This window comes from Lissotriton helveticus, chromosome 2_2, assembly GCF_964261635.1.
Source record: "Lissotriton helveticus chromosome 2_2, aLisHel1.1, whole genome shotgun sequence".
Taxonomy (NCBI): domain Eukaryota; kingdom Metazoa; phylum Chordata; class Amphibia; order Caudata; family Salamandridae; genus Lissotriton; species Lissotriton helveticus.
Genome location: NC_136060.1, coordinates 246,176,980 through 246,201,623, shown reverse-complemented (window position 1 = coordinate 246,201,623; position 24,644 = coordinate 246,176,980). Strand labels below are relative to the sequence as shown.

The window sequence follows — 24,644 nt, the reverse complement described above, 5'->3', positions numbered from 1 at the left end:
ATTTTGCCCTTGGGACATGTAGGACAAACCCCCTGCAGCACAAACCCTTTGGCTGCCAGTTTGTGGTACCACATTATGGATCAGAGAAGGGCACTGTCTGCAGTCAAGATCATTTTTGTCCATATATTAATGCTGTTCAAACTTGTATTTATGGTTCATTAATTGAAAGCCTTTATTATTAGGATTAACTCTCTAAGTAAATGTTGTAGGCTCTGACTGCACTTCTGACAGTGGTTCCAGGATAAAAATGTGTATACACGTTTTCAAAGTTTAGCAATATGAGGCTATGTATAATGCTCCCTGAATGCTCTCTTATTTGATGCAAATATTTGCAGAAGCTCGAAAGCAAGATTGATGCTTCTTTGCTTCCAAAATATAATGTTCACAAAAAAATGAAAGAAGGAAAAACATTTTGCTAAACTACTGTAAAATTTCAGGTACCTTTCTTTGCAGCATCATTTAGTAACGTGTTGATGCATGCTGGTATTTCCCAAAGATATTCATAATGGAAAGTCAGTGTAACCAGTTTCAATAAGACTATGGGAAACACAAATAAACAACCATTGGCAAAGTCAGTAGGTCTGAAGTTGGTGGTCATCTTTTTAGATTTGTCAGTGAGTGACTTGTTTTGGCATGGTTTTTGTAAAACCTTATTGGTGTGGGAGCTGCCGGACCCTCACCATTACAACAAACACTGGCAAAATGTGTTTTTGGTCTCAAAAAGCACACACTGCCACAGTGGTTACTGACACTGAACAATACTACTTTGTGTGCCAATATGCTCCTTGTGAGAGAGCACAATGCTGTCACTCACAGTGGAGCCAACCAATACAGAGAGAGAGAGACAGATTTTTAATAAACGCAAGAGGTCATGGTCAACACCAGACCAAATTAGGGGGCCAATTATTAAAGAAAGTCTCAAAAGTGCACCCATGGTATATGTCCTTGCATTAAGTGCAGCTATATGGCTTTCGTGAATTCCCAAGAATCTACAGACGTAGGACAAGAAATAGTACTCCTAGAAAATATCTGTGAACTGCATTTTAACATGAGCAAATATGCATATGTAGATCTGCTCATGTGAAAATCTGAGTATTTGCAAGTTCACTTTCCCTCCAACCACTTTTTTCCCAACTCTCGAAGAAGTTTTACGTCTGCCATTGTCAGGAGTAAATTTCTGACATTTCTCAGTATGGGAAAAGATTAGAGAAGTGTTGTTAAAAACCCTTAACCCCTTTCATGCTGGTGACGGAACCACTCCGTCACCAGCCACGGGTGGGCTGTGCTAATGACGGAGTGGTTCCATCACGGCCCGGCAGCCGCGCCTGCGCGGCGCGTTCTATTGAGCGGGCGGGGCCGTGACGGAACCACTCCGTCATTAGCACAGTCCACCCGTGGCTGGTGATGGAGTGGTTCCGTCACCAGCATGGCGGCGCCGCGCGGCCCCCCCCCCAGCGACGCGGCGGAATTACCGCCACGGCCAAGGGGTTAAAACATGCAAGTTAGTAGGTTTGTACAGACTCAAAAGAGCATTCTAACTCTGGAACTATTGCTTACCACTTTCTTCAGTCCCAGTATGTAGATCTGCCAAAACGTGGTAAAATAAGGGGCTTGCAAGTATTCAAACACTACTATGGTATGACTCCTGCCATAATCGGTGAGGCTATATCAGAGCCATTGTATAAGGAGATTGCTGCCATAATTTGTCGCCGCACTACATGGCACCAAAGTGAGAATTGGATTTTGATACAGGACAAGTAGATTTATGAAACAACCTGCCCCATGGACAAGTAGATATTTTATTAAACTCCACACCCATGAGGGCTGGTTCAGATCGTTCAAGGATCAGGGCAACCTGTCACAGCCAACATGGCACTACCCTAAAACCGTGGTTTAACAGAAAAAGCTCAGTGTGCGTCTTGGGCAGGAAAGGTGCTGGTAAAGGCTCTCAGAATGTCAGAGAGTTGAGACTGATGCAAATCACTGCACTTGAAGTTCTGGAATGATTTCTGTTCTCGATCCTATTGAAGGTTACCAAAGGCCTTTCGGTTGAGTCTGGCATTCTCAGATGTAAGAACAATGTGGCTTCTAGGCTAGGCACTTGACTTCCACTGGATGATCTTGATGTTTGTGTCGGCTCACTAGGCTATTCTGTTGTTTTTCTGGTAAGGGTCTTGCTCATCTTTTATACTCGTGGTCTACGTATTACCACTCTCCACACTCAGCAGAAGGAGCTTTCTCTTCTTCCTGCATGCTATCTATGAAATAGAATACTCAATAATCACTTGTTTTAAAAATTTAGATTGTTTTTGTGTATAAACATACCCATGGTTTTATCAAATTTACACTGATACACAAGGGGGAAACATCCTTCAGTCCGAAGCCAGAATCCCGCTATGTCTTTACAGCGCCTGCAAAAGAACGAACAAGTCTATAGTATACATTTGTTCAGCATGCAAGTCGTTATAACGACTTGTCTTAGGGGGGGGCGCATTGGTGGAATGGTGTTGGATTTAAAGTCCAACACCTTCCCTACTGTTGCGCATACTGGAGTTTAAATAGTAAATTATCATTCCAAAATCTAGCGCCCCCCCTAAGGCAAGTCGTTATAACGACATGCGTGCTGAACAAATGCTCAGTAAAGATGCATTTGTTCTAATGACGGCGCTGTGAAGGAACAGCATGACTCCGGGTGCGGAATACCGTCATACATTATGCACAAGGTGCTTTACAGGTTCCTTACTAACCAGGTATTGACTCTCCTATTATTTTCACGGTATCATTGTTTCCCTCATGTGCAGGTGGCATAACCTGGATGTGCAACATGGTCTGTGGTTATACACCGTTTGCACTAATGGAACTCATGTATATTTTCAGACTGGTTGTGGAAGTTCACCTGCCATATGAGCTTGATCCTCACAAACGTTCTTGCTTATTAAAAGGTTCCTAAGAAGTGGAAGATGCCTCAATGCAGGAGCAATGACAATTTAAGTACAGCAATAGTCTTAGCTCCGCTTCTTCCAGCCATGCCCAGCTACCTGCTCCAGTTCACTTGCAGCGTTTACATCTCTATTAGAAAGCGAATAAAAATTCAGAAGCAATGATTGCGGTGCACAAAGGACATAATTAGAGTATCCAGTACCACATGAGAGTTCCATGATAGGCATCTGTGGCATAACATCTGTCAAAGTTTGAGCCCTCCAAAAAGTGCCAAGAGTTCAAAACATGTGTTAATAGAAGCAGAGGCATCAATTATCAGATGAGTAACAGTTTCTGTTTTGCAAATTCACTGATATGCACTGGTAATAAAATAATCAATGTGGAACTAAATATGTATATTTCTTTCTTAGGGAATTGTGTCATTGTGTTTGCTGTTTGAGTCCCTCCTTCAGACCCACCTCCCGCAACTTTTTTATCATCTTCGGGAAATTGGAGCCCAACCGTATGTATTTTGCTTGCAAATATGTAGTTGTTCATAATGATTTCCTTTTTCCTTGATGAAAAATATAATATTTAAATGGAGATAGAGATTACTCATGCCCCCCAGTAGGCCTATGACCAACCTTTCCAAGTTATGCTCAAGTCTCAAACTTTACTTTTGCTAAGTGTTCCTATGTCTTTGCAAAATAACTATTTTTCAAATCAGTACTTTTGCTGGAATGATTTTTAATTAATTCACTATCCTTTACATTACAACACATTTTCAAATGCGGTTATCTTCTGTGGATAAAACATGCCTTGTATACTTTAAACTGCCCACAATGCTGTATCTTGTAGCACAGCTCCCATCCAGTTCAGATGCGAGCAGTAGAGTCCTTGATTGTGCTGTTACATCAGATTGAGCAGCTGCATCAGGAGTACATGTCTGCCTTTCAGGTTCAGAGAACCTGAGGGATTCTATATGCTCAAGTGGCGCAGGAGCGAGGCCTTGAGGTTTGCCAGTCTTACAGAATCATGTCTGGCAGTCAGTTTCAGGGTTTGGAACCGGCCTTAAGGCAGTTGTCATAGGACTGACCCCGACAGGTTGCCTTCTGCTACCCAAGCAAGCATCCTTAGATGGGTGTCAGGCAGGGCAGACGATGCTGGAACTGCCCTTTTGACACTGTTCTGCAAATGAAACAAGTGCTCTGCCTCCTGGTGTAGCAGCTGGTAGGCTCAGCATGACCTTTGAGAAGCATAGACTACTGTTTCTGCTTTTAGCTGCCAACTGTTGAACACCTGTTTTCAACAACACCAATACTTGCAGCGGTTTAATTTCTTGTCAGTCTCATTTTCTTCCTTCTTATTCAGTGGCCTTTCTCTTCTTGTATTTGTCACTTCCCTGGAGCATAGCTGTGTTACCTTCCGATGACTTGTATCCTTTCATTGCTTCCCTTCGCAAAACTACTTCTTTCTTTCTCTTTCAGCACTTCGTGCAAGTTCACGTGTTTTCCTGCTCCCTTACTTGTGACTACTCCCCAACTTCAATCCCTGTTCCCCCTCTCATCCTGCCATGTCCTCACTGTGTTGTTGTCTCTCAGCTCATTTGATATGTCTCTCAGCATTAAGGAAACACTTAAGGTTACTGTTGACTCTTCTTTACTGTAGTTTACATTGGCCCAGATGCATGAAGCTAAAAACCGCTCGCAAAGGGGCGGATTCTCAGAATCTGCCCCTTTGCGACCGGTATTTTTGCATTTGGGATGCATCATCCCAAATGCAAAAATCGCAAATTGAGAATTCGCTAAATTGCGATTACTTGCATTTAAGGAATCTCAAATTGAGATCCCTTAAATGCAATGCATTAAAGTTTAAAAAATAGCGATTTCGCTAATAGGGCTTGCAAATTACCATGAAGTACAACTTCATGGTAATTTGCAAAAACTTTGAAAAATGCACTAAAGTGCATTTTTCAAAGTTTCATGTTGCGCACACACATGCCCTAAGGCATGTGTGTGCACAACATATGTGCACAGTTCAATTTCAGGGGTGCAACAGGGTGTCCTTTGGGCACCCCTGCACCCTTGAAATCGCATTCTCATTTTGCGATTCGCTAATTGCGATTCGCAAATTGAAAATTCTTCCCATTCAATCCTATGGGCCTCTAGGCCCATAGGAATGAATGGGGAGGTATTCCTTAATTGCGACTCGCAATTTGCAAATCACAATTAAGGAATTTTAAGAAATCGCTATTTTTAAAGTGATTTCTTCTTGCATACCATTTTGCTATTCCTTATTAGCGATTCCTTATTTTTCGCTAATAAGGAATCGCAAAATGGATGCTTGATGCATCTGGGGGATTGTCACATCGTACCTGGTCTGAATGCGAGCCTCTAAAAAACCCTAGGAGCCATGCCTGCCTATATTCATCAAAGATTTAAATGACATGTTGATGGTCATGTGTTTAGACTGGGTGGCAACATTTACATTTCAAAGAGACGGAAGTCAAGTTGCATTCCTCTTTCATTTCTGTAGTAACACACTCTTGTCTGATTAAGGTTTCAGCTCCAAGCCCTTTCATTGTTTCTGAAAACCAAAAGGCCTTTCAAAATCACCATGTTATGTTATGTTATGTTAAATTAGTTTTATACAGCGCACAGCTACCCAACAAGGGGTTCCCAGCTCTAAACCTGACAGAGGACAAAAAGAATAAAAGAAATCGGAAATGCAGTTCAAAGTGAATTATTGGTTAAATAACCAGGTTTTTAAAAGTTTACGAAAATTAATGTATGAAGTTTCATTACAAAGTGCAATGGGAAGAGAATTACATATAGATGGACCAAGACAGGCAAACAAACGACCTCCCATTTTTTAGGGCTCGCCTGCTGATGCGCTTCAGCGCATAGCTGGCGAAGCTCTATAGGGGCTTATCCAGTGTTTATCCACTGGCGATTCCACTGGCGATTCCTTCAAGTGCATGTGCTTTTTAGGTCATTGCGCTTGCGCAAGCCCTAAAAAGCGCGTGCACAATGCCACCAGCCGCCTGCCTGCCTGCCTCGCATTACCACATCAAAGGCAGCCCTCCGAGCGCATTTCTCACCCCCTAATTATTCACGGCCGGCCGGCAGGCACATCAAAGGCTGCTGCTGCCGTGACTCGCATTTCTCCTCCCTCCTCCCCTATCACTGCCCAGGCCGGCCGTACTTTCTCTTTACAAGGGCGCCCATTCCTGAATCACTTGAAATCTCTCCACATTATTTGCATTTTGTTAATTAAAAAAATTAACTTCAACACAGCGTTGCACATTTTTCTCGACTTCGGAAGGATGAGTCCCAATCTCATTTGTACAAAGTGTTGTAATGGGATTATTGGAGAGTTAGAGAAACGTGCTCACAAGTTACATTTTTATGCAAATCATCTGAGTAAATAAACAATAGCATGGTGCCGTTTGCGTCCTTGACTTGATCTGGTTTTTATTTTTATTTTGCTATTATTCTCACAAAGGCTAAGAAGGTCTGCCTACTTTAGTATTAAGTGCTATACGTCGCATAAGCAACAGCTAACCATTCACTCACCCACGCAACGCCACTCACCCATGCAACGCCACTCACCCACGCAACGCCACTCACCCACGCAACGCCACTCACCCACGCAACGCCACTCACCCACGCAACACCACTCACACACGCAACGCCACTCACACACGCAACGCCACTCACACACGCAACGCCACTCACACACGCAACGCCACACACGCAACGCCACACACACACGCAACGCCACACACACATGCAACGCCACACACACATGCAACGCCACTCACACATGCAACGCCACTCACACATGCAACGCCACTCACACATGCAACGCCACTCAACCACGCAACGCCACTCACACACGCAACGCCACTCAACCACGCAACGCCACCACCCACGCAACGCCACTCAGCCACGCAACGCCACTCAGCCACGCAACGCCACTCAGCCACGCAACGCCACTCAGCCACGCAACGCCACTCACACACGCAACGCCACACACACACGCAACGCCACACACACGCGCAACGCCACACACACACGCAACGCCACTCACCCACGCAACGCCACTCACCCACGCAACGCCACTCACCCACGCAACGCCACTCACCCACGCAACGCCACTCACCCACGCAACGCCACTCAGCCACGCAACGCCGCTCAGCCACGCAACGCCGCTCAGCCACGCAACGCCGCTCACCCACGCAACGCCACTCACCCACGCAACGCCACTCACCCACGCAACGCCACTCACCCACGCAACGCCACTCATCCACGCAACGCCACTCATCCACGCAACGCCACTCATCCATATGCAAAACGAAAAATGTCAAACTCTTCTATTGCGAGACCTATTGCATTTTCAATGCTTGTTTTATTTTAATTCTGGGCGCCCAGAATTTTCCCTCAGTGGCCGAGCGAAGTAAGCGAGGGGGCTGGTAAGGGTGAACTAGAGTTTGCAAATATTTAGCAGCAGAGCCAGCTTTGATTTTATGCATATAACTCATGGCCTTAAACTTAACACGGTGTTCAACCCTGTGTTCCTAACCGTGGTTATTTCTAACTGAAACTGCCTTGTACCACAAACTGTTGTGCCTATAGAAAAAGACAAAGGTTGTATTTCCACGGTCCTTGTAATACATTTCAGTACGGTTGTAGTAATAATGGCACCCTGCAGTCAGACAAGCATTATAGTATCTACTAACCCCACTGTGAAATTAAGCAATTGCAACCTTTGCTGCGCATGCATTGACTTTGTAGCAGTCTCATCCAGTGAAATACATGTAATTATTATTTGGGGTGGGGACTGCCCATTTAAAGGAATAATCACAGCTCTTGTTTACCCTTAAATACACTAAATTAAACTGAGCTCAGTCCCCTGGTAGATATGGCACAGAACATACAGGTTGACCTTAGGTCACTGTATAAAGTATTTATGCAGTTCCAAATCCCCCATCGAATTAGAAAACTAGAGTACATTTTAATGAACAAAGTGACACCAAAACAATGACATGTCAATTAGGAGAACCAGAGGTATGCGTTTTTAAAGATTTAAGTGGTAAAACTAGCAAAATAAATAAAAGGTCTATGAAAATAATGGTCATGGCAGATCAGAACCCAGGCGCCCCTATAAAAGTCTGGAGGACAAAACGTTCAAAAAAAGTTTCTAAGTCTCAATGGTCTGTAACAACCACAGGAGTACACTTCTAAAAGTCCCAGGACCTTGGGGGAGGCACTTAGAGACTCACAGGTTGTCAGGCAGAGACCAACAACAGAGACCGGTCCAGGTCCAGTTGCCTCTGGTCAGCTGGGTCATTCCAGGAAAAGACATCTTGCAGCTTGTTTTTTCATTATAACCACAAAAGAGGTCACCCAACTGACCCTTGGAGTCCATGACTTTGTCCTGTTACAAAGGGCAACTGGTCCATCCTTCAGGGTTCTTCCCAAGTCACAAACAGCAGGTCCAGTCCTCTTCTGTTCTGCCGCAGTTCCAGAAAGTGATGTGCTCAACTTACGTCTGGCACTAGATTGTGGGTGGGGATGACTATTGGGCACTCCCTCACCAAAGGGGTAAAAGTTCAGAGGGGCAAATCTACCCACGTTTTCAGTAGTTCCTCTTTGCCTTACTGCAAATAAGGTCAAAATGACGTGGCAGGGCATTTTTAAGTTGCTGAATGGCTTCTGTAACACTAAACTTGGACTCTGGGAGTTGTGGGTGTGTAGGGGAGTTCACAAGGGTAACTACCAGTGTCCTCCCACATCTAATACTAAAATAAAGTCTGAAGCAGGCACTGTAACCACAGCGAACCCTAAGACAGATGTCTGGTGGATTAAAAGTAGGTTCCTTCAGCAACTAGACAGAGGATACACAAGAATTGACATCCTGGTCTCTTCCTTTCAAGTGTGCCACAGTGTTACATGTGACTCAACAGACATGTCGGACAGGATTGGTAATGTGGTGTCAACAGAATGCCCATAGCACTTACTCTGCATATTCTATTGAGCTCAGAGGAGTCGTCTCTGCCCATACAGGTCACCCTGTTGTGTGCTCCTGGTAAGAATGTCACACCATTTTCATACCTCTTCTGGGACTAAACACGTCTTGGGGGGTTCTGGATAGTTAATGCAAATTAGCCTTGAGGAACTTCAAGTAGGGAAAATATAACTTTTTACAAGTCACTGTTAATTAATAAGTTTTAAAATTTTGATTTCACCTTTGAAATGGATTTTTAATAACTATTAAAAATGGGTTTTTTTAATTATTTGTGTCAGGGTTCTTTTTCAAGATGTGGTTTTAGTATTTCAATCTGTACTCTGATTTGCTACATAGAACAGCCAGGCCTGCCACATGAAAATAGGTTTTAGGGCCTTGTCACTGTAGGGACATAGTAGTATTAATTTTCTCCCTGTCCCACCTTTAAACACAATGCACCTGCTTAATAATAGTTAAAAGGGAGGTCTTCACCTCTCAAAAAAGGGTTATTTTGACAGGGTGCACTGTAGGTTTTCACTGCAGCAGCCAGGCTGTACAAGGTATGCCTATAGCAATTTTTTCACAGCCACTGTAGTGGATGGTGCAATAGGTTCTGTAGTCCACAAGTGGCATTTAGCTTCCAGGCCCTGGGTGCACTTTCTACACCATATATTATAGGGATGTACAGGCAACTTAAATGTGCCAATTGTGTTTAAAGGAGGAGCACAGACACTTTACACCTGGTTAGCTAAGGTAAGATGCACAGAGTACCAAAATCAGCAAAAACAGAGTCCAACATGCAGAAAAAACGAATTGTCCCCATCAATCTAGAATGTGTTTAAAAATTAGCATTGTGTTCCTGTGCACAGCTGACACAAGACCACCCACATGGAGGCAACCATTGGCCAGAAATTCATAAAATTATATGCCAAGCAATAACAATGAAATATTAATAGCAAACATCCCTGAAATGTGCAAATTAGAGAAATAGTATTGTTGTATTTGTGAGTTAACATCAGGGCTTTAAGGGGGGGAATGTCCTACAAGTTCTCAAACCCTCCAATAATTAAAAAACACACCACCTTCAACACAGTACTCAACCAGTACCACTGCCTCCTGAAAGAAGCAAAGAAGAACACTCTTTCAGACCGCATAGAAGCCAGCAAAAGCTGCAGCAATGAGATCTTTGCCATCGTGACAGAGTTCTCTAACACCGCAGTTGACAAGTGCGACATCTCCCCCTTCCAAGAACTATGTGACACCCTGGTAGACTTCTTCCACAGCAATATCTCAAATTCAAATATGAACAGTCTGTGTTGTGTGAAACACTACAACACTGTTATTTAATAACCTAAAGAAATTCCTTATGCATGCATTCAATTACTATTTATGCATACATATGTCCAGAAACCACACAGGAAAAAGTGGCAAACTATATATAGGATTTCAAAAGGCAAATATTTATTTTGAATGAGTCATAAATTATTTTCAATGGATGCAGGTTGCGCGCAGAAAGAGTGAAAGGGTAGCGGGATGGTGGTGGTGGCTAGTAAAGTGCAAATCATAGAAATAAGGATAGAACCAGTTAGATAATTTCAGAATCACTGGTAATCAAAACCAGACAATGTAGACCTGTCTGAAGTATTGTAGTGTAGTTCCTATATTCCCAATAGGCTCTGCGCATTGGAATAACATAAACGATAGTTTAGACGTAGGACTTAGGTCGACTAGGTCTCTATTGAATATTTTACACTTAATTATGAATACCAGCTAGCTCAGAGGTCACTAGAAACTTTCTCGAATTCACAAGAAGGGATTAGTTTCTGACAACCGCATAAACATGACAACTTTGCTCCCTCAAGAATAAGGAGTATACCTCCAGAGTCGCGGAAACAATAGATAGCTATTTTACTCAGTCAATTGTGCATGCTTAGTTTCACCAGAAGTGCAGAGAAACAGAGAGACGGGCGTTTTCAATAAAAGAGGTTATTTACTGAACCGTCTTCTTTCTCATGCAAGAGAAGTGAATTGCTACAATCGCAATACTTGTCATAAAGTAAAGTGCGTACAGTAAAAGGAGTACTATAAAATAATACTGTAAAAGCATGGTATGGTTTCTAAGCCATTCGGTGTTTAAAATGGATAAAATACATACAATGATAAAATAATGACTAAACGAACTCAACTGGTGCTTCTAAGATACCCCGGTGTACCTAACCTAAGCCTAGTACATGGGAAGGAGTAAGTGAGATGTAGTTTGAGTTAAGATAGTTTCTGCCAAGAATCTAAATCCAGAATTCTCTAAGGGTCTAATCAGCTCTGTACCTTGGTTATAGAATGAAGGAGGTCTTGTAGCTCTCTCTCAGGACTCGATCTCCCAGCAACCCGCAAGGGTGACAGGGAAACACTGGAGCTGGATTTCTCGGCAGGAGAAAAGACAGCGTCTCTCCCAGTGCGTCAGCGGGAGGGTCGGCTTCCTTCGGCACTTGCTACAGCAGGGCGTCGGGCAAGTAGATAGTCGATCTGCTCCAAACCACCGTGTCTTTTGCTAGGGCAGATGCTGGTATATTTATACCTGGAAGGTGCCGAGTTTGACGTAAGGTTGGACATAAGACGTCACTAAGAACTCGCAGTTCTTTCAGGACTCCAGGAGTTCTAGGACAAATCAATACAGAAGCAGGGGGAATTCCCAGGCTGCTGGAGGCTTGGTTTATCTAAGAAAACGTTGTGCTTTCTAGGAGTCTATGGGAGTAGCCTTGCCATATTTGGACTGCATTGGCTATGTCTTAATATGGGTATGATTCTTATGCCTATATAAGGATATGATTTGATATAACCACATAAGGGCATAAATTGGGAATACTTAACTAGAGCCCTAGATTCGTCTACAACACCCACTCCACGTATAATGTCCATCATTACTAAATACTAAGCAATTTGAAACATATCTATGCATGTGTTTTCCATCCCTCCCCAAAATATATAAAATGCATTTGAAATGGTATAAACACGAAAAATGAGTATTATACTGTACGTTTTCAAGCAGTGGTATCATTCAGATAATATATTTTTAGTACATTGGAATATTGACTGAATGAAGCACGAAATTTACATTTATGAAATGGCTCTTAATACAGAAGAGAGGGTCTAGACCATTTGATTACATATTTATACAAGACTATACATGTGCTAGAGGCTAAGTCAAAATATTGGGGCTCATTAGGATGGCGGACGGAAGAGCTACCGCAGCCCTGGAGTACGCGGAAACTGCCTTTTCCGTGTCCGCCTGCCGCGGACACTCCGTCCGCCATATCAGGATAGGAAAGAGAGTCAAAATTCCGTCCGCGACGGAAGAGCACGCACCGCCGCCCAACTACACCCGACCACGCGGCGGACGTAACCAATCCAGATACTCCGCCGTACGGACTGACGTCTACGACCGTCCCCCAAATCAAGATGGCGGAAAATACACATAAAACCGCTGCGGAAAAACAACCTGTCTGAACACGGCGGATTCCCCACAGCGAAGCAGAGATACATAGCAGAGATGCCCACCGCAAGCTGTTCGCCACCATGGACCCAGCGCTACACGCTTTCCCGATGCTCTTCGCGATCCACCACGTCCTAGTCTTGGCCCACTATCGACGACGACGCAGGTAAGGCACACACCATTGGCTGTCTGGAGGGGAATACCTGCAAGGGTCGTGACGTTGGAAGGGGGAGTGTCATGTTACCGAAACCACTGATTCGAAGTAAATAGAAATACACATTTGTAGTACGCAAGCAGGAATGACTACGACAAACCACGACACATGATTTACTACCTTTATTACACATAATAGGGGTGCAATCACAGTGTATGCGTGAGCATGGGCAAAGTGGGCACCAGAGCATGAACATCAGAGGCAGCACATCAGAGGGCAGAATGCAGTATCAGAGCATCAACAGGGCATTGTGGACAACAGAGCATGAACATCAGAGGCAGCACATCAGATGGCAGAATGCATTATCAGAACAGCAACAGGGCATTGTGCCCAACAGAGCAGGTACATCATTGGCAGCACGTGAGAGGGCAGAATGCAGTATCAGAACAGCAACAGGGCATTGTGCCCAACAGAGCAGGTACATCATTGGCAGCACGTGAGAGGGCAGAATGCAGTATCAGAACAGCAACAGGGCATTGTGCCAACAGAGCAGGTACATCATTGGCAGCACGTGAGAGGGCAGAATGCAGTATCACAACAGCAACAGGGCATTGTGCCCAACAGAGCATGAACATCAGAGGCAGCACATCAGAGGGCAGAATGCAGTATCAGAACAGCAACAGGGCATTGTGCCCAACAGAGCAGGTACATCATTGGCAGCACGTGAGAGGGCAGAATGCAGTATCACAACAGCAACAGGGCATTTTGCCCAACAGAGCAGGTACATCATTGGCAGCACGTGAGAGGGCAGAATGCAGTATCAGAACAGCAACAGGGCATTGTGCCCAACAGAGCAGGCACATCAGAGGCAGCACGTGAGGGGCTTAGTGCATCAACAGTCCATTGCACTGGACAGGTCCATCAGAGGCAGCAAGTGAGAGGGGCTAAGTGCATCAACAGTCCATTGCACTGGACAGGTCCATCAGAGGCAGCACGTGAGGGGCTAGGTGCATCAACAGTCCATTGCACTGTACAGGTCCATCAGAGGCAGCATGTGAGAGGTGCTAAGTGCATCAACAGTCCATTGCACTGGACAGGTCCATCAGAGGCAGCGCGTGAGAGGGGCTAAGTGCATCAACAGTCCATTGCACTGGACAGGTCCATCAGAGGCAGCATGTGAGAGGGGCTAAGTGCATCAACAGTCCATTGCACTGGACAGGTCCATCAGAGGCAGCACGTGAGAGGGGCTAAGTGCATCAACAGTCCATTGCACTGGACAGGTCCATCAGAGGCAGCACGTGAGAGGGGCTAAGTGCATCAACAGTCCATTGCACTGGACAGGTCCATCAGAGGCAGCACGTGAGAGGGGCTAAGTGCATCAACAGTACATTGCACTGGACAGGTCCATCAGAGGCAGCACGTGAGAGGGCAGAATGCAGTATCAGAACAGCAACAGGGCATTGTGCCCAACAGAGCATGAACATCAGAGGCAGCACATCAGAGGGCAGAATGCAGTATCAGAACAGCAACAGGGCATTGTGCCCAACAGAGCAGGTACATCATTGGCAGCATGTGAGAGGGCAGAATGCAGTATCACAACAGCAACAGGGCATTGTGCCCAATAGAGCAGGTACATCATTGGCAGCACGTGAGAGGGCAGAATGCAGTATCACAACAGCAACAGGGCATTGTGGACAACACAGCAGGTCCATCAGAGGCAGCACGTGTTCCAAGCAACCCGTCCCAAGGACCACAACAGTGCAAGGCTGTTATCAATGGACAATGTACACACCATGTGCAATAACATGTGAGTGAAGTGAACAGCACCTCACATCACAGAATCAGGTGGACTGCGTGAACTACCTGCCTCGGACACACTGCCAGCACCAGAAACAGGAGTGTGAGACACAGCCACAGCCTGAGTGACACACACATGGGCCACAGACCCAGACACACTGCCAGCATCAGAAACAGGAGTGTGAGACACAGCCACAGCCCGAGTGACACACACATGGGCCACAGACCCAGACACACTGCCAGCACCAGAAACAGGAGTGTGAGACACAGCCACAGCCCGAGTGACACACACATGGGCCACAGACCCAGACACACTGCCAGCACCAGAAACAGGAGTGTGAGACACAGCCACAGCCCGAGTGACACACACATGGGCCACAGACCCAGACACACTGCCAGCACCAGAAACAGGAGAGGGCACAACAGACTGTGCTAATACATGATGCATGACAGCAAACAACAGACACAGTGCCACTATCTGATACATGAGAGTCAACTGCACCTGCGCCACTGGGACCACTGATATGATGACCCACAGGGCTGTATGGGCCAGGAGGCATGGTGGCTGGGGATAGCTGTACTTGAGTGACATCGGGGTGGGCAGGTGTCAATGGTGTGTGTCTGCGTTTCTTAGGGATATGTGAGTGCACCCTGGACAGGACAGGACTGGCAAGTGGTGTGGACTCAAAAGAAATATCACCCACCATAGGTGGAGCATCTGCTTCCGGGGATCGGCTTTCTCGGGACGTGCTGGAGCCTGCTTGTCATTTGCTGTGTGCCTGCCGCCTGGACTCAGAATCATGTGTAATGGGGGATGCAAAAACAGGGGACTCCCTCCTCTGCTTCTGACTGGCCTGGATGGGAGTGGAGGTATGGGGGGACTCCGCCGCGGTGACATCTGTTTTCAGTTCCTTCAACAACATCAGCCTCAGTGCAGCCAGGGGTGACGTATGCCTGTCCTTGATTGCGCCACTGTCCATGGGAAAAGCCTTGTCCCTAGGATGTGCCTTATCCGTAGGAGGAGTGTTGACTCTGGACTTTCCCTGTGCCCTGGACGGTGCCCTGTTCCTGGCAGCAGACTTGTCGTCTGTGGTGTACCTGTCTCCAGAAGACACCTTCCCTCTGTGTGTGTCACTGCCCTTGGGTGATGGCCCTTGCTCTGTTGTGTGCCTGTCCTTGGGACTCTCCCTGCTCTTAGGAGGTGCCTTTGTCTTCTGACTGTCCTTGTCCCTGTCCTTGGGAGTGGCCCCTTCCTTGGTATTGACCTTGTCCTTGGGACTCTCCCTGCTCTTAGGAGGTGCCTTTGTCTTCTGACTGTCCTTGTCCCTGTCCTTGGGAGTGGCCCCTTCCTTGGTATTGACCTTGTCCTTTGGACTCTCCCTGCTCTTAGGAGGTGCCTTTGTCTTCTGACTGTCCATGTCCCTGTCCTTGGGAGTGGCCCCTTCCTTGGTATTGACCTTGTCCTTGGGACTCTCCCTGCTCTTAGGAGGTGCCTTTGTCTTCTGACTGTCCATGTCCCTGTCCTTGGGAGTGGCCCCTTCCTTGGTAGTGACCTTGTCCTTGGGACTCTCCCTGCTCTTAGGAGGTGCCTTTGTCTTCTGACTGTCCATGTCCCTGTCCTTGGGCGTGGCCCCTTCCTTGGTATTGACCATGTCCTTGGGACTCTCCCTGCTCTTAGGAGGTGCCTTTGTCTTCTGACTGTCCATGTCCCTGTCCTTGGGAGTGGCCCCTTCCTTGGTATTGACCTTGTCCTTGGGATTCTCCCTGCTCTTAGGAGGTGCCTTTGTCCTCTGACTGTCCTTGTCCAAGGGAGTGTCCATGGGCTTGGGAGTATCCCTTGCCTTGGGAGTACCTTTTGTGTGGAATGCCCGTGTAGCATGTGAAGGCATGTCCCCCAACACCACTTGTGGATCCTGTGTGTGTACTCCAGTGTATCTGACGTCGTCTTGGTTAACAGATTTTGCAGACCTAGGGGATGGTGTCTGTGCCCTCCGTGCCCTGACGTGCTGTCTGACGCTGCTTCTAGTGCAATAACCTGTATTAGAGTCCTGCTCAGAATATTCACTCCCCCCTGAGACATCCAGTGGTGTAGATGGGGAAACAGAAGTAGCACCCTGTCCATGTGACTGTACAATGGCAGACGACACACTGCTTGCCAATGACTGAACTGTCCTGTGTAGACCAGCAAGATCGCCATGCATCCCTTCCATGAATGCCACCACCTGCCCCAACATCCTATCATGGTCTTGGAATTCATTTGTCATATTGGTCTGCCCCACACACAGCTGTCGCAGCAGATCAACAGCCTCAGCACAAAGTGCATTTTGGGTCACCGTGGCAGGGGCAGCGGTGCCTGCACCGAACGCCACTCTGCTCCCCCTACTCCTGCGTGCACGAACAGTACATGGTGCATTAGGCGGCAGTGTGGGCCCTGTGTGCTGTGTCCCGACCGAAGGTGTTGACTCACACCCCCGACTGACAGAATCGTCAGTCGGGTGAATGCGTCAGGGACCGTGCCAAGGACAAAGCACGAAATACAGAGGCGGTGGTATGACCTGAAAACCAGGGTGAAAGGCATCCGTGCCAAAAACCATGCGAGAGCCAATCACACTGGCGGCGGCACACCCCCGGAGCCCATACCCTACACCGATTGGGAGGAGAAGGTGCTGGTTATACTTCACCCAGAGAGCCTATACGGACTTGAGGAAGAAGAAGAGGCTGGTAAGTACAAACCAAGCACCACGAACAGAACGACATGGTCAGCCTCACACAACTGAGAAGACACATCTCCCAGGCCCGACCCATGCACGTCGGACACATACTCACCAAAATGTAAATGCCTACCAACAGGCCCCCATGTCCACAGGGAGGGTGGTGGAGGGTGGGGTGTGTGTGAGAGGAGGGTGGGGTGTGTGAGAGACCAGCACTACAACTCCCAACAGGCCCCCATGTCCACAGGGAGGGTGGTGGAGGGTGGGGTGTGTGTGAGAGACCAGCACTAAAACTCCCAACAGGCCCCCATGTTCACAGGGAGGGTGGTGGAGGGTGGGGTGTGTGTGAGAGACCAGCACTACAACTCCCAACAGGCCCCCATGTCCACAGGGAGGGTGGTGGAGGGTGGGGTGTGTGTGAGAGACCAGCACTACAACTCCCAACAGGCCCCCATGTCCACAGGGAGGGTGGTGGAGGGTGGGGTGTGTATGAGAGACCATCACTACAACTCCCAACAGGCCCCCATGTCCTCAGGGAGGGTGGGGTGTGTGTGAGAGACCAGCACTACAACTCCCAACAGGCCCCCATGTCCACAGGGAGGGTGGTGGAGGGTGGGGTGTGTGTGAGAGACCAGCACTACAACTCCCAACAGGCCCCCATGTCCACAGGGAGGGTGGTGGAGGGTGGGGTGTGTGTGAGAGACCAGCACTACAACTCCCAACAGGCTCCCATGTCCACCTGGAGGGTGGTGGAGGGTGGGGTGTGTGAGAGACCAGCACTAAAACTCCCAACAGGCCCCCATGTCCACAGGGAGGGTGGTGGAGGGTGGGGTGTGTGTGAGAGGAGGGTGGGGTGTGTGAGAGACCAGCACTACAACTCCCAACAGGCCCCCATGTCCACAGGGAGGGTGGTGGAGGGTGGGGTGTGTGTGAGAGTCCAGCACTACAACTCCCAACAGGCCCCCATGTTCACAGGGAGGGTGGTGGAGGGTGGGGTGTGTGTGAGAGACCAGCACTACAACTCCCAACAGGCCCCCATGTCCACAGGGAGGGTGGTGGAGGGTGGGGTGTGTGTGAGAGACCAGCACTACAACTCCCAACAGGCCCCCATGTCCACAGGGAGGGTGGTGGAGGGTGGGGTGTGTGTGAGAGACCAGCACTACAACTCCCAACAGGCCCCCATGTCCACAGGGAGGGTGGTGGGGGGTGGGGTGTGTGTGAGAGACCAGCACTACAACTCCCAACAGGCCCCCATGTCCACAGGGAGGGTGGTGGAGGGTGGGGTGTGTGTGAGAGACCAGCACTACAACTCCCAACAGGCCCCCATGTCCACAGGGAGGGTGGTGGAGGGTGGGGTGTGTGTGAGAGACCAGCACTACAACTCCCAACAGGCTCCCATGTCCACCTGGAGGGTGGTGGAGGGTGGGGTGTGTGAGAGACCAGCACTAAAACTCCCAACAGGCCCCCATGTCTACAGGGAGGGTGGTGGAGGGTGGGGTGTGTGTGAGAGGAGGGTGGTGTTTGTGTGGTGGGTGTGGTAGGGTGGTGGTTGTGTGTCTTCAATTGGAGTATGCTGTTGGTCGTATTGGGCCTCTTGCTGGCAGCTATGCTGTGATGCAAAGGATTGTGGTAGTGGGTGGGTGTCATTTTATAGTCGTGTCTCAATGGTTGTTGGCAGTCAGGTGGTAGGTGGGAGTGTTGACTAGTGTGCATTGTTGGGTACTTGGGGGGTGTCATTGTGGCTTGTGATTGGTGTTGGTGTTTCAGGTCGGGGGGTTGTCCTTTTTGGTGTGTTTGCAATTTACTTTCGGAGAGACTTTTTGTCATTGGTTTGACGTTAGGGATGTTGTTCGTGTTGGCCTTCCGCAGTGATGCACTGTTTCTCGTTGCATTATTTCCGCCGCGGACGTGAATGGCTGTGCGTACCGTGGTACAGGCGGCGTTATCCTAATCGCGGACACGGAGTCTTCGCAGATATGGCGGTAGATGTGGCTGTTTCCGCGGTCATGTCCGTCCGCGGCGGTGGGTGTTCATTTGGTTCTGTCCGCCGCGGACGGTGTTGGATGTGTTCCGTCCGCCGCGGACGGTGTTTGATGTGACCCGTCCGCCGCGGTCGGAGTTTCTTGATATAACTATCCTAATCGCAACCGTGGATTCTCCGCGTTGCGGGCGGAAGTGAATTTGCCGCGACCATGGCGGACAGTACCAGTTTCCGTCCGCCATCCTAATCGACCTCATTGTCTCTAGAGTTTTCAAAAAATAGAAATCTTGTTCTCTAGGAATAGTTCTACTTTAAGCAGAGGATCATGTGCCATAAGGTAAATATTTTGAGAAAGTGGAAAAAATTATAATTTTGCTTTCAGGGAAAAAAAATTGTTCCAGAGTTTTTAGAAGTTCTGTTGATCAAAACTGAAGGCCGAATTCAGAGTTCAGGGAACGCTGTGTGCTAGTGTTTTCAAAAGCTATTCTCGTTGTTAGGAGAGAACATTAACTCAGATAGGCTGGCAAAGAATTCGTCTACAACAGTAGGTGAAAGTTGGACCATGTCCGAAAAAGTAGAAATAGTGCATATGTGAGATGCATTGCCGTCATCGGTGTCTAGATCAGCAATGGTCACAGAAGATTGTACCTGTGTGCTGCTTTCATCTCGTACCTCACCGCCACCTAGTCATAATGGTGAGGTCTCAACGAATGCCGTCATCAGAATAGGTAGCCGCTGGGGACAACACGTTGCATTAGCCGTTACCGAACCAAGCAAATTATCGATATCCATAGGTACTGCTGATGGGAGTGTGAGACAGACGTCTAACACGCACTCTTCTCCACAGAGCAGGCATCGTAGAACAGGTAGGATGCAATCTTGCCATATTGGTCTGAATGAAAGAAACTAGGTAGTATTCAGATCTCTTACCCAAGCCAAGCCGAGGACTTTAGTAATCCGATCTCTGTATCGCATTGCTAGGTGCATTTCTTCCATTGTAGCCTGAGTTTTGTCTGTGACTGGACTTGCCATATCAGAGCAGAAGGAACAAAAATAATATTCCTGCTACGAGTCCCAAGATGAGAGGCAGGCCGCCGAACACAGAGCGCACGAAATTCGGGAAGATGCTCATGACTGCTTCAAAGGGTGCTAACAGTCCCGAAAAAATTGTCTTAAATACATGTGTGATGCCACTGGTATCAGACATGTTTAAGATTTGACTTAACATTTCTACGAAATGCACGGGGCAATTTGTTGATAATAATGCATGTATCTCTGCTACTGTCCTTGCGACTTGCAGATCATACGTTTCTTTAGACGAGGTTAAGGGCACAGTTGTTTGTAAAAGAATGGACTTCATTCTGCTTAAAGTATCAATTCGAATAGAAGAGATATTCAAAGAAGGCCATATCTTTGCCTCCTTGTCTGGTTTGCTGTTTGGATACAATACTTGCATACAGCAAGTGACCCTGGATGTACCACTGACGAGATAGGCCGTTCCTGGCAACATGCCACAACAGCTGCGATCACTAACATAACGTAACTGCCGTTGGAAAGTTGTCTGAAAAAAGGCTCTATTTGTGTAGCAGGGGTGCCGTGCAGGTGGCATGAAAGGTTATTTGATGAAACTTCTCAGGCTCCATGCAAGTTAATTCCTTTACACAGAAGTGTACCGCTCAGTGAATTTTTACAGTTGTTACCACTAACAAATACCTCTTTTTTCCCCCCACTCCAACATCTATGTGTGTAAGGTAAATTCCAGGTTGACTTGATGTACCCTTTACCCAACCTTTCATGCAGGCCCGCTGGTATGTGCTTTTGGCAATATTGAAACTGAAATGTCGTTATCGGAATTGTAATGGTGCCATGTATTATCCATTCAATTACAGGTTTTTCGGGGACAGTCAATGGTAATCTTTCTAGTTTTTCAATGCTCAGCACCGTATAGTCTGCCCCACTTTGTGCCAAAGTGATTTGTTTATCTGTATGGTTAAAGACAGAAAACAATGACGTTGTGTTGATTAGACGCCATGGCAGGTAGCCTGAATGGAGATTTTGTAACGTCCAGCCTAACTGTACAATAGAACGTAATTGGGACTGGCCATGTTGTAACATTAGCATATCCTGTTCTATTATATCAATATCAGATGATACAATACTGTCCAGTGAAAAAATTCTGGAGGACAGAGTCATTAACCCATTGTCCACTACAGACAGTGTTTTTTCTAAATTAATACGATCAATTTCTTTGGTATAGACGGTTTGTTTAAGTCCTTTATCCTGGCTAGGCTAAGAGAGGTTGTTTGTTGACTGGTGTCATTCAGGAACATTATCTGTTCTGGGATCATGCAGGCTCTGAATAATGATTCTAAACCTTGTACCTGCCAGTCTTTTGTACCCCAGATAGTTTTTGTCTCAATGTTGTTTTTCCAAAATTCAAAACCAAATGTAGACAATTTTTCATAAACTTTTGCAGAATATATCAGTTTAGTATTTGTCAACATGTTTTTCATTCCTGTCTTATTTATAATCTTAAAATAAAACGTTTCTGGATCAGTGTTATTAAACCCTGAGAAGTATGGGAATTTCTCATAAAATGTTTTCGAGCTGCCTTTTGGCGGTGTTGGACGATGTTCCCATTGATTATAAGTGAAAACATTTCTAGGATTAGCAGATTTATGCAAATAGTGGTGCCCATAATGATTAAAGCAATACATTTCTTCATAATCTGATGAACCTTCTAAATAATCATGTTCTGTAAATTTTGCTGACATTTCTAAATCTGACATCATATTATTAATAGTTTCAAAGTCCCAATCATCAGAGAAAGTGCTAGATGATACAAAGTCACTTAAAGAAACCTTGAACTGATGTGGATATTTCAAGAGTTCAACCGGGCCATAGATGTCGTAATCAGTAGCGTCCCATGCTACACCACCAGGTATAGGAATGGCTGTGATGTTTACTGATGATAGTTCTCTTTTTTCAATGTGAGAAGATCTGTGAGGCTTTAGAACCAAGTTGATTTTCTGACTTGCTATGTCCATTGTACTGTATTTTCCATCAATCATTCTTCCCAAGCTTAAAACCAAAATGAGCCAGAGTAGGAGGAAAAGTACACCTAACACAATCCACAATTCAATCCATGGTGAAATCAGATAAGTTTCTCCAAGTTGATGAAAGAGTTTTTCTTTGAAAGTTTTATTTGCTGGCTTTTCTTCATGTTCACTTGGATCTTCAGAACAGTCTTCAAAATTGATGAAGTAGCCAGATGCAGTTCTGTCAATTCTGTAGTAATTCTCTTACCCTGGCTGAAAATAATCCCGGGCTGTTCTTGAATCCCTGGGGGAGACGACAAAATTGCCCTGAGCCCCCATACTGGAGAAAGCGGTCAAATACCAGCTTTCTGGTGCAATGTTTTGACAGAAGAAACCATTTGAAATAGCTAATGTCGTTTTATATTTTTTGCGCACAATGTTATTCATTAGTGCTGCACTGTGTGAGTTTTGTACTGCAAATGTTTTGCAACAAGAGTTTAGGTGTCCGTAATCCAAAACTAGACGATATGAATCGTCTGTTTTGGAGACAGGAAACAAAGGGTTGTTCATTTGTGAGGTGCATGTTTCAATCACCCCTTGGTATTCAAGTTGATCTAAGGTCTCCCCAACTTCTTTTTTAGCTTCTTGCTTAACAGGATACTGCCTCTGTGCAGTAGGTTGATTTTTTAACTGAATTTTATGGTGAGGAGAATCCTCATCCCATCCTACATGATTTTTATATAATGCAGGGGCTTGGGTCACTGCCCATTTTCTAGCTTATGTGTATTTTTTATGAATTGGAATGTGATTTGAGAAGGCAGGCATAATCATTTCTTCCCCATATGGGCACTCCCTAACAAACTCTTTTGGCCAGTCTTTCTCTGCTAGAAGGATAGTATAGCCTTTGGATAGATTCTCCCAAAAGAGACCTCTTATTTTCCTAGTTTTGTCCCCTTCTATACGTAATGTTATTTCATATAATTTATGGGGTGCACTAACTCTGGTGTCTGCAGTTTCCACCTGAATGTATTCATTTGTGTCCACTGTCTCCAGAAGATTCATCAGGATCTTGCGAGCTATGTTCACTTCTGCTGCGCTGTCTAGCATTGTCTGGGACCATTCTCCGTTCTTGAGTTGTGTCCTCAGAATCCTCGGCATGTTTTATTTTAATACTAGCTACCTTCTTTTTGGGAAATTGAAATTTTTTACTTTGATGGGCAGGTTCCTTGTCTTTGGACTTTACGCGCTCTTCTTTATGTTCTGACCGTCCTATTCTTTCCGATTTCTGTGAGGAAGTCTGAAAAGATCGAGAGGGACATGTATCATTATCTTGATATCTGTCCGGTTTTCTTAAATTGTCCCTATCTCTAAGGTTGTATCTTTTTTCAGAGGGCTCCCGTTGTGGAGACCTGTCCCCTCGTCCTGGAGATCTATTTCTCCGTTGGGGAGACCTTCCTCTGGACTGAAACTGTTTTTCTCTGAGGGTGGTTGCTTTATTACCCTCCCACTTCTTTTTTGGAGTAATGAGATTATTCTTAATAAAGGTTTTTTCAGGGTTTTCAGTTAGTTGTGGTTTTAGTGGTTTCCCACTCAAACTATCTCTACCTAATTCTTCATAGCACTTTTCAATTATTCTGGCAAGTTCAAAAGGTTGGTCTGTTATTTCTGTTTCTTTTAATTTTTGGCGGATCGCCACAGATGCTGCTTCTCCTTTTATGTTGGCTAGTAGTTTAGCCGAGACTTGCTTAAAGTCTTCCAGTAATTTCATACCTAGGTTTAAAGCAGGTTCCGGACCGTATTCATTTTGAATCTGTCTTAGTACGTCTGGTATAACCGCCATAGACGGAACACCATGTGTTGTTGTGTATATTGAAGCAAAGACTGTTCCCCAAGTGTCACAGTCCTCCACATGTGGTGTGATCCCCATTGGTAGACAGATTGTCAGAATTCTGTGTTTTTCATGAGGTGTACTATCAGGAAATACTGCTTCTATTTGAGTAATTTTTGGAGCTAACCAGAACGGAATTTGTTCCCGTTTTGCGGGTAATTTGCCAATTACTGATTGTATAGTCTGTGGTGTAATTTTATTTGTGTTCCCCTGCTGAGGGGTGTGCTGTGGAATTTTTATTGCTGGTTGGACTGTTAAAGTCCGCATGACATATTGGACCAATTGTCTATGTATTTTAATTAATTGTTTTAGCTGAACTAAAAGTTCTCTGTCTGACATTTCTTCAATGTCAGGATGTGGTGTATAGCTGGCTAGAACCGGCCATGTGGCTCCAGGTCTACCTAGTGGACCGAGCCTGGTAATGTGATTTTGATCTTTTAGGGCGCCATTAAACCAGAGCTGATGCTCCTGGTAAGTTAGTGGAATTTCAACGTCCTCGAAAGGAACGTATTCCACCGGAGGTTCCTCTGCTTTGTAGTAGTGGAACTCGTGTGTCACAGCATTTGCTGCTGGAAAAGTTATCCATGAATAGAATACCTCTGTCTGCCGATCTTCATGTGCCTCTACCACAAATATGACTGTACCACCTCTTGATGA

At 46.2% G+C, this 24,644-nt stretch overlaps 1 protein-coding gene across 2 annotated transcripts in view; it reads left to right on the top strand.

The window, feature by feature from the left end:
• The window catches only part of TBC1D19 (TBC1 domain family member 19), a 1,159,927-nt gene that overhangs the window by 1,074,122 nt on the left and 61,161 nt on the right, over positions 1-24,644 (top strand). For both annotated transcript variants that reach the window (XM_078678973.1, XM_078678974.1), the window contains one exon: positions 3,351-3,442. In XM_078678973.1, coding sequence (XP_078535099.1) covers positions 3,351-3,442 — 92 coding nt within the window. The remainder of the gene's footprint in view (positions 1-3,350; positions 3,443-24,644) is intronic.